The sequence below is a fragment of the Mytilus trossulus genome, chromosome 9 (genome assembly GCF_036588685.1).
Source record: "Mytilus trossulus isolate FHL-02 chromosome 9, PNRI_Mtr1.1.1.hap1, whole genome shotgun sequence".
In the NCBI taxonomy this organism is placed as follows: Eukaryota; Metazoa; Mollusca; class Bivalvia; order Mytilida; family Mytilidae; genus Mytilus; species Mytilus trossulus.
In genome coordinates, this window is record NC_086381.1 from 40,188,531 (window position 1) to 40,204,836 (window position 16,306).

The following is a 16,306-nucleotide window of genomic DNA, read 5'->3' on the forward strand; positions in this document are numbered from 1 at the left end:
TTCATACCGAAATATCGACAACTGGTGAAACGACCGATCGGTGGTGATATGTTGTTGACCTCTTTTCTATAGTGTTATGACTTTTATATTTCTATATTTATTGAAAAAAAAAATCATCGGAAAAAACAATTTTAACGACCTTGTTAATAGTTATTTACTATTAACTTAAATAGTACATGATGGTATTGGAGTGTCAATGCTAGGTACTGTCGTTGATGATCATCCTAATTACGAATCATAGTGTTCTTTCTATTTGATTTTTTTATATTTTCAACTATTTACTGTTTTTGTCCATTTTTAGTATTATCCATTTTGCATGGCTCGGTATTCATACATTTCGTCATTGCATTATTGTGCTATGGTCTCTTTTGTATACTTTTCTTTCATCTAGCTTACGTGTTTCACCTATATATTGTCTACATAACTTTTTCTATTTGTTTAACGACAAAATTTGTTTCAGTAATTACGATTATAACATAAAGTGTATGCTATACCATACTTTCTTGAGATTTTGACCTATAATAACTGTATGTTTTCTTTCACAATAATTCCAATATAGCGTAATTCTATGTTACTGTCATGCAAGTTTCAATTTTAGCTTGCTATACCACCAGGTTCAATCTACTATTTTGTACACAAGGAACTACCTGTTCCAAAAAAGGTATTTTATTTTCCATTCGGTTGATGGTTTTGAGCTTTTAATTTTGCCATTCATTAGGGATTTTCCGTTTTAAACTTTCTTTGGAGCTCTATATTTATCTATTTTTAATCCGTTTGATTCGATGTAATTGACATTCTAAACGAGATATATTAGAGCATCTAATGTCCGTTTTTTCACAACCAATGGGTCGACCGTATCTTTCCTTTTGATAGAACCAACACAGAAGTCAGTGTTCCAGTACTGTTATAAAGTATCTATGGTGAAGTCAATTATATGTATAATGGCAGTTCATTACATTTATTCCTAGCTCAAAACATGCATGGAATATATGGTTTAGCTAGATGGGACACACATTTGATTTTTGGGTTACAATGGTGTTCTGCATTGTTCCTTATTCTACATGCTATCTGTTTATATTCGATTGCTGCTGATGAGTTTTATGTAAAAAACTCTCAAATGGCAAGTAAATTGTTTACTCCATTTATTCACCGCGATTACAAAAGTCGCTTATGTAGAAAAAAGTAAAATCACAAAATTATTGAACTCAGAGGATAATAAAATGACAGAACACATAAAAAAATAATGGACAACAACTGTCATATTCCTGACTTGGTACAGGCATTTTAAAATGTAGAAAATGGTAGATTAAGCCTCTCATTTTGTTCTACAGTCTCATCAAGTTCCGTAGTCCACAGTTTGACAATAAAGAACCACAGCTTTGATAAAAAAGAACATTTATAAGATAGTGTCATAAAACTCTAATAAAATCGTTTTATAGATAACATGGTTTCACAAAAATCGATACTATGAAGATGTTTTAGAGAATTCAACAGTACAAGTTATCTGACTAGATATATTACGAAAAAGAAAAATGAAAACATAGTTTCATATGATTAAAAAATTAAATATTCCATTGTGTTTGCACTGTGGATATATTGAAACCATGAGATATTGTCAGTATATTTGAAGTAGTAATCATATATTGACCAGTGGATTAGGATTTTTGAAAAGTAAGTAAAGGATTTGCATATAAGGAAATACATTTAAACACATAAGCGTTTAAAGACGATTCGATCTATTTTTTGGTTTACAATGTTCTTCAACTGAGAGTCATACTTCGCTTTCAACTGTTTCGGTTTGCGCATCACTGAGGATATTATGACAGCAGTTGCTGACACCATCCTCCATTGATGAAATCACTTAGTAAACGGTTTATTATTCACTTTTATTATCTGTTTTGTTTGAAATGCCTTGTATGATTGAACATTTTTCTGTTTTGCATCTATTACCATTATACAAAGAGTCCTATGTAGACGAAACACGTGGCATGGGGGAGGGGTTAACTCGTTATAAGTCTGCTGTATATTTTATTATAATTTCATTTTATCCAGAGTTTTTGTATCAAATATACTGTTAGTTTGCGAGTTTTGCATTTACATGACGTTGTTATTCTTATTCTACATTTTGCTGAGACGTTAAGCTAAATAAAGGGATGACATCAAAAAAGTATGTCTGTGTATTTGTCACATGTCAGGAGCCTCGTTATCGTTCGTCTTATGTCATATCATTACCCTATGTTTTGTGCTGTTTAGATAATATATGTGTACGGCAGTTTATTGATAAATTTGGTTTCATTTAAGATTTGTTTTATGAAGACTTACGACGGTTTAGATATTGGCACATTGATACCCATGTTTGTATTGTTATACTCTAAATATCACCTTTCTATATGTGCTGTCTTATTAATATTTACTTCACATGGTATAAGAAATTGCATTGAGTGAATTATTATGTCATCCAGGTTCGAATCGCTTCTAGATTAGGGGGTCTAACTCGTATGTACATCAACTGTCATTGATTGAGTAAGTCTACTGGTAAACTTAATATTCTAGATAAGGGCCTATAATTCGTATTACGTTAACTGACATTGATGGGTTAAACATACTGGTAAACTTTATATTCTAGATAAGGGGATCTGACTCGTTTTTACGTTATTTGTCATTGATGGGGTTAGTCTACTGGTAAACTTTATATTCTAGATAAGGGCCTATAATTCATATGTTCATTAACTGTCATTGACGGGGTAGGTCTACTGGTAAATTTAATATTCTAGATAAGGGGCTTTCATTCGTACTGCTAAACTTATATTCTGATTGCGTAGATAAAACGAAAGGAGATTTTGTAATATTTTAATTAATGTAAGCAATTTCAAAAACAAATAACAGCAAATAAGTAAAAAACAGATAATAATTACATGTGTAGTATCTTGATTATGGTAAACATTAAATAAATTGTCATGAATATGAAGTCAAGGAAAATAAACATGTGACAGACGGAAACTTCTTAACACAACATTATAAGGCATCTATATTCAAAGTATGAAGCATCAAGGTATTTTACCTTCTTAAATAGAAAGCTTTTATGAAGTTAGCTAACGCCACTGCCGTAATTGAACACCGATCCCGGATCATTATCCCTATTTAGAGCTTTCTGCGACAAAAGTCGGAGGCTTGACTAAAATTACAAAAATTAAGATACAGCAGTCACATTGTGTTATAATCTTATACACAACAACATACAACTATGTCAGGCAAGAAAAACAAGTGGTATATCGACACTTAGTAGACAAACCTAACAAGCAAATATAAAAAACAAAAAATAAAAAGCACATAGCACAATAACAAAATTGAGGGATTAATGAATACCTAACCACGCCAAAAGAATATTACAAAAAACTAACTAAAAAGTAAAGGTTAAGAAATATACACAGAAAACTAGCTATAGAGTAAAAAAAGATACATTAACACAGACCATGCATACGTGGCAGGGGTTTTATACATCACTGTGACAAAAGTAAACTAAGTACAGATCTGAGATTACTTGCAGTATACTAAGAGCTTATTCAAACAAAAATAAAATAGAAAAAAAACTATCATGTATCTGAGACTTAAATATTAGTTCACATTCATAGTACAATTCAAACTCTCATCGTACAATGAACATGCAGAAAGTGTTAAGACGTCAATAACAGTTGTGAAGTCAGTGAAAATTTTATCTCAAGCAATGCCAAGACATAGGTATTGACGGTTTGTAAAACCGTACATGTGGCTATTTGTATAACAATAATGGTATTTGGGTTCGTGTTAACAATATTTAAATTTGTTTTCAACATATGCAATTTGTAAACACATCCATTTTTGCAACTCTAAGTGAGGATAGTATATAGACTGAGAAAACTAGTCATGAAATAATGGGATATAAAGAAACAATCACCACAACACGAGTCGAAGAAAATACATTTGTTGCTGTACGTTTTATAAAAAATTATTAACATGTATCTTGAGGACAAAATCCAACTGAATAGCTATATACGGTGTAACATTCAATCGCAATTTGTTTGCTGCTTGTCTGCTATAAGCCTAGGTATGAGTTTTTTTTATGTATACTCCAAATTTTAAGAAGTTCAAACATTTTGTAATTGCCTTTCGCCATAAACACATTTTGATATGATTAGATGATTTGTGTGTGTGTGAGTGATGATTCAAGATGAAGGAATAAGAAAATGTTTGATTGCCAACGAGACAACAATATACAAAAAAAATATGACATAGATGCAACAATAGATCATGTCACCATACGATTAGCAAAACCCATACCACACGATAAACTATATGATGACCAACATAAACAAATGTAAATCACATCCAATTATAAAAACAAAGGGCCTGAATTATGAACAAAACAATGAAAAGAGAACGAAATATAAAAGGCAGCGATCATATGACAATTACAAATTACAGGACTAAAGGCGACTGAAAAACAACATATGTTCGTTAAAATATGCTTGTTATAATCAAACGAGTCATAACACAAAAAACACAAACTAACAATAAAAACCCAGGTAGAAGTCAAAACACTTGGGTTGCAGGCTCAAAGTTTAATATATATAATTTATATAAATACACACTGTGCCCTTTTATTGTTAATTGGCCGTTCTTACAAAAACAAATTATACAGCAGCTAGAACAGCAGTGCAAAACAAAACAATTAAAAGAAAATGTTACTTCGCAGTTTGTTTTGAAATAAGAATGTTATGAAATGTTTCAAGTGTGCGCTTTATTCTAGTCCTGAATGCTTATGTCATTTAATGAGTGTTTTACACTTAGTGTCTCTGTCGTTTAATGTTTTTTCTTTTCATTCAATGCCTATGCCAACGTATGATTGTGTTTCATTTAATGCCTATGCCATTTAATGTAGTTTTTCATTTAATGCCTATGTTATTTTATGTATGTTTTTCATTTGTTTTAATCAATATTTTGTGGCGGAGTGACAATGACCTATGAACTTTAGAAACAGTAACTGTAATCTGCAATAAAACAGTAGTTCCAAAGATTTAGAAACATGCTTTTCGTTTTATTTACTTTCTATGTATAAAAGTTGCTTACACGGATGAAAGGAAAAACGACAAACCAATGTTTAACGCCGCTAAATGTTCTACTAGATGAAACCAATATGTTCTTATTTTCGTCTTCGATTTTGAAATGATAATACACGTTGCCAACATTAGCTTTTTATAGAATAAAAAAGACGGCTATACAAGTATTGGGAGGTCGAATGTTGTATTAACACACGATTATAACAACGTAATTGAAATGTTTTGCTCAAGATAATTGCACTCCAAATTTTGAAAGAGAATTATATTTACAGGTTTTCGTGCCTTCATTCATTGACCTTTCGTAAAAGGTTTCCTACCAGTGTTAAACAAATCACACTTACTTTTATTACAATGTTCATGAATTTGACAACCTAAAATCCTTATTGCTTTTGCTTGTTTTATTGTTGCTTGAACAAATGCAGTGTTATGCATTAAATCCACGACAAGTACATTCTTACATTGTGAGTATATTGTACATTTTGTTTGCTGACCTTATTTTTATCAGTGTATAGTTGTTATTTTTATCTATCTTAAAGGTACTTGAATTAAAAAAGGTTTAAAAAAACCGTATTGATCACGATATGTGTTCAACTCTCAGACGGTTTTATTTAATGAACTAAGCGGGAGATGTCGAGACAGAAATAACCATTGCACAGTTTGTTGGGAAATGAAAAATTATCACTTCAATAAGGATTTTATTTTTTTTTTTATCTACATGGCACATTGATGTCTGACTGTTAAACAAACGAATGTTTTCAGATATGCACATAAAGAGTAGAGACAAAAATAATAAGTTATACACCAGAGTAAAAACAATTATTATTGATCATGTAAGATATTGTCGATCTTAGTTTCTAATATTGTTTGGTTGCTGTATCAATTACATATACCCTATCTCTATTTTTTCATATGAGTGCTACTTGCACGAGAAACACTTATGAACCACGTCTACAAACGACAATAACTGAACATCAGGTTCCTGACTTAGGACAGAAATAAAAAAACACTTTTAGAGGGTTTAATATGCACCAACCTTCACTCTACTCGACACAATAGTGTAACATCACAACATAGAAAGACACACTATAAAGTATAGATGCACATAAATATTCTTTGATATATATAATGTATTATGATCTTATCGACTTATCAGCAACAGAAAACCAGCGTACACTACATTACATTGAACCTTCGATAAAAGAAGTACTGTGGATTCAGTAGTATCCGTTGGATACCAATTTTTGCAGCTTTCGTGGGTATAGGTGAACCACGAAATTTAATGTTCAACAAATAATCAATTTCTACAGGCTTGTATGCAGACTTCGGCAAAACCACGACATAAATTATCCAAGAACATGCAAGTTTTCCTTAATCCACGAAAATTGGTACCAACGAAAATAAATGTATCCACAGTAGATATAACCAAGATACAACAGTAATATCTTCACAACAGTTGAAAAAAGATACAAGAACATAATTAGCGGTGTTGGTTGGTACGTTTAAAACAAAATCTCCTGTTTTGTCAAAATATGTATAAAGTTTTACATAAATATGTTCTCGTTGAATTAAAGTTTTTTTTTGGCAACAAGAAGGTATAGAGCGAACATCAATAAATCAAATTAAGATATAATTGTATATAAATATGTGATTATTTTTCCTTTGACAGGAGTACCCTTTGGTTTACATTAACCCCACCAGTACCCTTAATGCATTGTTGATGTATTTGAAATTGCATATTTCAATATATCACAGGAGCAATGCAACTGTTTGCTTCCCACTAATAACTTGTTCCCTTTTTTTTTTGCTATTTTTTTTATTTATACAATATTCCATCAAAATCCCATGAATACACATGTATACAAAAAAGAAAGAAAAAAACGACGGCCTGATTTATCTACCAAAACAAAAAACAAAAACATTCATGGAAGACATCGACCACTTAATTACAGGCTTCTAAAAATATTCCTGTTTGCGTTTTAATTATGGGGGATATACTCTGATGAGTCAACAACCCAACAACCAGAACTAATAAAAAGCCTTCTTGAATTTAAGTTTCGTCTTGAACCATGCATTTATGATAGACAGATTGTGTTCCGAATGATAAGTTATCAATCGACATGAGTCTAGACAATGAGAGAATAACATAAATGGTATGTTGTAAAAAATAAGTTTAATAAGTACAACAAACATCCAGCTTACATTCCAACAAACTTTAACAGGGTTCCTCCTATGTAGAATTCACAATAATGTGTGCTTGGACACGAATAAATCGTTCATTGTTCGACCGGTATGTTTGTATTCGAATCAGAAGGATAAAAACACGCATTAGAAAATATACTTACGGAATGCGAACTATTTTTGTGATTTTTAATGATGTGATTGATTTGTTTTAATGCAACTTCCAACACTCTTGTAACATCCAAACAACGAAAGACACACTATAACATATACATTCAAATAGCTTAACTCATCTAAAGACATATCAATACAAATAAACATACACGTAACGAATACATTTGATCTATTATACAATGTAAATACTAAATCAATTAATAAAAAGTGTGAATAAATAAAGGCAACAGTAGTATACGGCTGTGAAATGTTAAACAATTTCAAAAGCACCCTTTTTTAATGTATATATGAATTCCCCCTGAAACTTAATTAATTGCCTATAAGTTAAATAAACGTAATGAATGCTTTTTTTTATGCTGTATGTGTTATTTGATGACTCAAATTAAAACAACTACAAATACTACAAAATAAATCTTCACAGAGATATATAGATAATATATACTAATATAATATACTAATATAGTTAGTGTCTATCATTCAATGTATATTGGGTTAATGCATCACATAACATTTAAGTAGTCTCCACCTTGATTAACATACTGACCATGTGATTCTAAAACAAAAAAGGTATAGTAACAAATCATTACTGACACAATACCTGTAGTTGTATATATTCTGTCATAAAAACACATCAGTGAAAATAAACTGAAAATATGCCATTTTTGAATCAAAGTAACGGTCATCAAATTGATCAAACAAGAATTGTTTATGTCAGGAATATGTTAGATTGATAAACTCATGTTCACATTTTATCTCAGTACAACGGTGCTTTTAAAAAACTAGAACATAAGAGTCCTCTGAACATTTAGATTTTAGTTGCAACCAAAGTAACCATACTTAATTGCTATGTTGTATGGTCGGGGTAAACCTGGTTTTTGGACTAGCCAAACCTTTATTTTATATATTAACTATTTTGAAAAATAGAGGTTATTATTGCTTTCTAGACATCATTCTGATATTTTCTTTCATGTTTATGTCTGTGTTATAAAATAAAATTCAATTAAAATTCATCTATCATTCACAAATATACTTATTTGTGTTCTGATTGGATAAATTCATTTATTATAGTTTTCGATCATTATTCCTGTTACATATCACCACAAAAAGCAGATAGAGTACGAAAACATGAATTTGCAAAGCAAAACGTTCTTATATTTTGGTCTGGCCAATTTCTAAATAATGAAATTTGACAAGTTTTTAAATTTGATTAGTTTTACCAATCAACATACCATCGATGTTGAATTTTGATTTTCCTCCTCCCATCTTTGATTCATTGTTGATCCCATTATGCATGACCGCTGATTGGTGACTATTAAGAGAGTCATATGTTGTATGTTGATCCTGACAATCAGGTTTTAGATTCAAACCTTCGTATTTCGGCTCTCTAAAATGATAGTTCTCCAAATGCATTAAAAAAAAAATATTAAAAGAATTAAGAATATGATCTTATTTTTTTTTTTTTTTATTTTTTTTTTATCTCTGTTGCCTTTGTTTTTTTTCTATAAAACGTAAAAGAAATTATAAAAAAATGATGAGATCAAAGAAAAATTCAAGACAGAAAGTCTCTTTAAAAGTGGCAGAAAAAAAGCTCAAACCCATCAAACGAATGGAAAACAACTGTCATATAACTGCAAGATGTGTGTACTATTTATCTACCATCCTTTTATTTATAGTTGTTTCTTTGTGCCTTTACATGTAAATAAGTTTTAACTTGTTGGTACTTCCCACGAATTTTTAATTTATAGAAAAATATATCGAGATTTCATACCTGTTTTCTCTGGTAGCAACTGAAATGTAAAAGCACTAGTGTATTTCGATACATGTGTATAATGCAAAAATACAAAGTAATATTAACCAATTTTGACTGTTTGATAAATGTAATATAAAAACATCTTTCATTTAAAAAATGGACAACACAGTTAATTGTATTTTTTTTTTCAAATTTCGAAGGAGATTTGTTTTGGCACGGAACAATAGCAGAATCATAAAAAATAATGAAGGGTTTGCAATTTAAAGGTTAGGGTGGTTTCTTGACAAAACAATTAACTCACATTGTTGATTCTGATAGAAATGAATATCACTCTCTGCTTTTGGTTTAGAATCAGGTTTCTTTTTGAGATTGCATCCTGAAAATTAGAATGATAAAATACAAAAATATCTGTATGTAATTCGTGTATAGGCAAAATATATTTTCTATTTAGCATTGCTGTGCAATTTTTTAATGTTATTACTATTATTATCATGATTGTAATTCGTGCATTTAATTGTTGTAGAATATTTCTGTCAATAAAGAAAAAATTTCATTCAGCATTGCTTTTGCGATTCTTTCTTTTTTGCTTCTATTAGTTTAAACATATTTATTTTTAGTGGATTGGGAAACAAGTTTTGCAACTTATATAAATCCCTTTCCACTTTGCGGGTACGAGTGCTGCCTAGTAGCGGCATTACCCTACTCTTTTTCGAAATCTACAAGGGTGTCTTTAACGTGCAAGAGATATGGCTCTCTCTTAACACGGGTCAGCCATTTATCGTCCCCTTCCGACGGACTATTATCGTTTCCTCAAGACCATACTCGCAGATGGTGTCAAGGAAGAGCCGAAAAATTGAGTTCCTGAAATTTTCATCCCAAACGGGAATCGAACCAGGAGCCTTTGTGTTAGTAGTCCGATGCACTAACCACTACACCACGGCTCTCTTTGATTATCATGATTGTACTTCAAGCATTGGATTTCATTTAATTGTTTTAGAATATTCCTGTTGTCAAATAAGAATTTTCTATTTTAAGCGATTTTTTTAAATTTCTATTACTACCATTATCCTGATTGTAATTCATGCATTTAATTGTTTTAGAATATTTCAAGAGTGTATATCGTCTTGCGTTTTATAGTACGTTCTTAATGTAATATGAAACGAGTTCTGATTATTATAACGACGTTTAATATTATTGGGCTTATCAACCTCTTGTTAAATCTATAGTTTTATGTGACTTCAGGTAATTCTTTAAACGTAACATTTCGTTGTTAAAATAACAAGAAGATAGCAATTATTAGAATAAATCCATCAGTCGCAATCGAGAAACCAGTATTGGCAGATAAACGTAATCTCGAGGGAACAAACAGACCAAGACGTGATTTATCTGACTTAAGATATTGTAATATATTATGTCAGTATATACCTTGTGTATGGTGATTAATAATAAAAAAACTACACGAAAATAGTTGTGACTGGTAAACACATCCATAATAATGGGAATTCAACCAATGACGCCACTTTATGTTTATTGTTACATCAATAAACAATTCAATTAATCATTAACTTTAAAAATTGAGAATGAAAATGGGGAATGATGCAAAGAGACAAAGGCCAGAAGCCAGCAGCTCCTCATAAATATGACACGGGGTTAAACATGAATTGTGAGGCCTCAACCTTCCCGTATACCTCTATCCAATGTTCAATAAACAAACACCCAGTAATGAACACTGTTAAAATCAGTTAAAAGTAAAAGTCTGAGTATAATTTCAAAACAGGTAACAGGAGAAACTGGTACATGAATGTCATTCTTAAAACTTTGTATGTAATTTCAGAAATAATTTGTTGAAAAAAGTTATCATACCTGTTTTCCTTAATGCGATAATGATAACTGATCCGACAATAATCAATGCAAGACTCCCAAAAATGCTACCAACAACAGCAGGAATGCTACTATCTTGATGATTACCTGAATCTGAAGCTTTAACAATGAGATTAAGTTAAAAAGAATAATAATGATTATTATCAAAGGATTTCAGTTCTTAAAAATGTGACACTTCTTTGTCATGTCATAGCTTTACAAATATAAATTCATTATTCGAAGCACCTGCGATCACTCCTTGCATTCAAATTGTGCATGATGCGCAGTCTGAAATTGGTTGTCTTTTTGTTGTTAGTTTGTTTGCCCTTAGCTTGTCATTGCCAGTTTTTCTCCCTTTTGAGAGATTAAATGTCCCTCCGGTATCATACGACTCTCATTTATATATTTGGTAAAAAGTGTAGCGTTGCCAATTTGTTTTATGGATTCTTGTATGTTGATGTGTTATTTTGAGGTCGCGTAAATTTAATTACGGAAAATCCATGTTCAAATTACAAAAAGAAAACAAACCAAAACACAAAATCTCAATTAAAATCACAAGGTACATTCTATGTAATCTGTTAAATGTATAATATCAGTTTAACATAATAAAACAGCCGAACAATAATCCTGCTCTCACTAACACAAATTATATATTACTGTCCTTTCGTTTTCTAACTACCCTCTCAACTCTTCGAACTAACTATCTATCAATTACTCTGATCTCTCTCGCTCCTCTTATATAGGCAACAACAGGTATTACCCCGACGGTTCAAAAGATGGTGTACTGGGCGGTTCTAAAGATACAGGGCGGTACCGCGACAGTTACAACGGGATATCGCGCGGTTCTAAAGATAACGGGCGTTGAATTAAAAAATAAAATAAAAAAACGTTCAAATAAATAAATAAATAAAGTAGCAGGCGGTACCCTGTAGAAATGTAATTGATATTAAAAAGTAATTTAAACCGACCGTATTGAAACGAAAGACATCTTACACAATAATAAGTTAAACTGTCAAAACTAAAATTGCTACAAAAGGATATAAATTCAACGATAAATGTTAACTTTATTAAATTAGGGAATCATTCAGATTGATTATATGGCCATGTTTTAAAGTTTGATTAAGTTTCCGATTGAAAAATGTTTGAATAACACATATTTGAATTGCTTGTGCGTTTTAACGGTTTTTATCTGTGGTATTTGGATCTTACAATTCAACATCGCTAGAACAAAGGAGACAATTGAATTTAGATGAATCGACGGAATGATAATCATGCAAATGAGACACTAACGCAACGATGCACAAGCTTAGACAATACGTGTCTTACACAAATAAAGATTCGACCAACTTTAAACTCAAGAAATAGATAGTTCACTTACTTCCTGATAGTTTAAGAGTAACTGCATATTCAGCTGGACTGATAATGTTGTTGTCTAATTGAATTATGTAAGTAGTGAAATCATCAGTAGTTAAATTATTGACTTTGAGAGTCAAAATAAATCCATCGAGATCAATTTCCTTGTCGTAAAATAACCCTTTCACAATCGCGGATGTTTCGGACAAACTGTACTTTTGGGAAGGAATAATCTGGAGTTCTTTGTTTATTCCCCGAAACCATGTTACTGATTTATACATGGGAATACTATACACCTTGACCGTTAACTCTACCGCTCTTCCAATTTCCCCATGCATAGTCGATTTGTTAACATCTTTGATGTTCGGCATAAAAACAGGTTGTGCTAGAAATAATTATATTCCTATTATTACTTTTCTAAGGAGAAAATCACAATTTACAAATTAAAGACGTACGTCACATTACACTTCACATAAACGTAATACAATATGTTCAGAATAAATAAAACTGCCCCTTTAACATTAAAGGTTATAAAACATATATTAAATCTAACATCTGTTCATCAAGACTAGTAAATTTATATATCCCTTTTACCTTAATATCCTTTTTTATGGTTGAGCATTACTTATAATGGAAAAATTAACAAAAAAAGTCGGAAGTCACTGACAATATGCTATACGCTAGCAATAATAGATGTATGTGATTTCCTATTACCATGATTACATACATTGTCAACTGCCATCTTAAGGTTCCTTTTTCTAGAATCAAATATAAAAAAAACCAACACTACATTACATTAATTTCCTACCATTTATAGTGACAAAACCATATCCAGTCTGCTCAATGATTCCATCTTTATCTTGTATTCCGTTTCCTGCTTTGCACACATATATTCCGTTGTCCTGATAACTATTATCAGTGTCAGAGAGCGGTAACTCCAGTTTGCCATTTCTTTTACCTTTCATTTCTCTTATCAGTTTTCCATTTACTGAAGTATGCTTCCACTGGTAGTATGTGTAATTGGACGGATTACCAGAAGCATTGCAAGAAATTACTCTTAATTTCTCCAGTTGGTTGAAGGTCATATTGCTGACATATATTTTTGGAGAAACTATTCAAGGATAAGTTAGAGAGAGGTTAACATCTCAACCAATATTTTAACGGTTTATCAACTCATGTACATGTAAAATTTAAACAAATGTGGTATGCATGAGACAACTCTCTATCAGAGACTTATTATAAAAATGACGGATAAGATAACAACATTAGGTCAACACGTGCCTTTTACAATGAACAAACCCATATACTACACAGTAAACTTCAAATAGACCGATTTGATAAATCTTAACAAATTCAAAAGAGAAATCTACTAGCTTTATTAATGTTAAAAACAAACACAACCATTAACGACAAACAAATATAAAATGAAGCCACAAACGATAATCACGAAATGACTCGACTTAGGCGAAGACTTAGGAATTCATCAGCAAACATATTGTGTAGTACACGCCATTGTTTTTATAATTTCGTAATTTTCGATACCAGGGTTTGCGTTATATTTTAGCACTTGTTTATGTTTTCAAGCTGTGATTCTATACTGGCATCTATGATGAGTTTTGCTATTTAATTAACGTATATCCATACTTCTCGCTTAATGAGTACAATTACTCAAAACAATGTTAATAAAAAATAAATGTTTACCACCAACTAGTCTTAAAGATATTTTGGCTTTTAAACTTTCAATCTAGAGTTTTGATGAAAAAATCATCCGGAACCAAGTATTTGTTATATGCAAAAAAATGTTTGTACGATAAACATAATTATTTCAATGATATTTTGTGACTCCAAAAGGCCACACATATACACTTTTAAATAAAATACATTCGAAACACGTATACTTCTTACAAACTCACATTGAACTTGTATCCATTGGCTATCTGAAATACCGATATGATCTGCTTCATTGCTTGCTACGCATGTAATCAACTGACCATTATTTTGTCTGACCACTGTGTACGTCAATACTGATGTTATTGTCCACGTGTCTGTAGTAACCTCATATGCAAATGTCTGAGTTGAGTAAAAAGTTATATTTTTATCCTCCATGAACCAATTAAATAAAGCGGCAGGACGACTCCCAGTACTAGTGCACGATATTTTCAGTGATTCAGTCTCCTTTAAAATCACTGAATCACGATCAAATACAGGTGCAAGAGGTTTAACTGAATAAGATATAAGAGAGTGTAATGCATATCCCAATTTAAAAAAAATGATATTCAACAACTAATTCACATTCAAATTGTGTAAAAGTCGTGACAAGCTACGGAAACAATCGCAATTGGTTACTTTATTAACAGGGATAAAGTGTACAATAAGTCTTTTGTTAAAAGAAAAGTTTCACATTCAACAAAAGAAGTAAATCTGTGTGTATTGACAATATTACCATACCCAGTGGGTTTTGTTTTTGTTTTTTTCCTCTTTTTTATAGTGTTTTTTTCTATAAATGACACAACCTGTTTGTTGAGTATAGAGCCTAATACAATGAAAAACGTTAATTAAGACTACATTGCATAGTAACAAGAAATATAGAAAAGTATAATTAGTTTGAATATATTTCGAAGCGTATTAAACAATACACAATAATTGTCCAGATTTCGACCACTGAAAAAGAATGCTGTTTTAATAACCAATGAACTCTTTAAAGTTATGCTATATGATCTATCTATTGATCAAAGTAAACATTTTGTTATAAATTCATATATTTATATGTGTGTCATTCAGCTATATATGATTTTACGGAATTGTACATGGGATGTCCGGAAGCACCCTATTGTTTTACACTCTCTCTTTTATTAAATGTCGTAACGTAAGACGTTTTTTTTTAATTCTGAGCCAGTCACAACTCCAACATACGAGGCCCTTTTCGTCACAATGTGTAAGGGAATTCATGGAATTTACTACAATGAAAAAAAAACAATAATAATTTTGAAAACCATGAGCAGTCTGATAATTTCAAGACTATATATACAATATTTTTTTTTAATTTCTGGCAAAAAAATTATACAATTCTCCACAAATAAAAAGGGCAGATAACAAACTTCAAGTGGAAAATTCAGCTAATAAAGACGGAAGTTAAATACATGCACCATGATTAGATTTACAGACGTATCTGAACTACAGAGATTAAAACAATTATATAAATGCACATGCTATTACTTACAAGAGGTCATAAATTGGGTACATGTGAAAAAAATGTGTTCTATCAGTCTTTTAGAAAGTCAGAAGTCTGTAAATAAAAAAAACTCATAAAAATTCATGTTTAACTGCATATATGAAATATTGTTATCTGTGGTGAGCCAACGTGCTTTAAATGTATACTTACGACTGAGGTAAATGTATGCTTCTGTTAATAGCGATTTATTCAAATCGCTGTTTTTTGCAACACACTCTACTGTAGCGTTGTCAAAATATCTGGGTATCGTCTTTATTGTATGCACAACAGATTGGTTACCTTGAGCGACATCTTGATTTCGTACTTTGATTGTAAGAAAAGGGGGAGGTCGACCCCCTTTTGCTTCACACTGGATTTGAAAGTTTTTTCCGTCTACTCCTTTCAATCTATTGTTAATTGTTTTGTTCAAAAGTTCAAGGTTGTCGATTTGTTCTATGGATATAAACATTATCAAAAAAAGTAAATTATTTTTGTCAGTCTATTCAAATGTTTTGAATCCACATAAAAATCAATGTTTTGATGTTGTATTCTGAGGTTCAAATATCTGGTTCAAGACAACATTTCAACAGGATCATCATAGCTGTTCATTTTTCTGTGCACTCGGGTAAAAAAGGCAAAAAAATGAGTACACAGTTGAAGCGTTTAGGACCGAAAATATCAAAA

At 31.1% G+C, this 16,306-nt stretch overlaps 1 protein-coding gene across 1 annotated transcript; it reads right to left on the bottom strand.

Annotated features, from left to right (window-relative positions):
* Positions 1-7,938: 7,938 nt before the first annotated feature.
* LOC134684618 (uncharacterized) lies at positions 7,939-16,091 on the bottom strand. Its single transcript, XM_063543917.1, has 9 exons — positions 15,794-16,091; positions 14,325-14,633; positions 13,220-13,522; positions 12,437-12,796; positions 11,062-11,172; positions 9,500-9,574; positions 9,217-9,235; positions 8,678-8,832; positions 7,939-8,001 (listed from the first exon to the last, which is right to left on the bottom strand). The coding sequence occupies exons 1-9, from the start codon at positions 16,089-16,091 to the stop codon at positions 7,949-7,951; spliced, it is 1,683 nt and encodes a 560-aa protein (XP_063399987.1). The 3' UTR covers positions 7,939-7,948.
* Between the last annotated feature and the right edge of the window lie 215 nt (positions 16,092-16,306).

Excerpts from the sequence above, each read along its gene's own strand:
- LOC134684618 (XM_063543917.1), bottom strand. The coding sequence starts at position 16,091 with ATGTTTATATCCATAGAACAAATCGACAACCTTGAACTTTTGAACAAA. Across the intron at positions 11,173-12,436 it reads TACTCTTAAACTATCAGGAA|ATTCAGGTAATCATCAAGAT; the intron begins GTAAGTGAACTA and ends TTAAAGCTTCAG. Across the intron at positions 9,575-11,061 it reads TATCGCATTAAGGAAAACAG|GATGCAATCTCAAAAAGAAA; the intron begins GTATGATAACTT and ends TCTAATTTTCAG.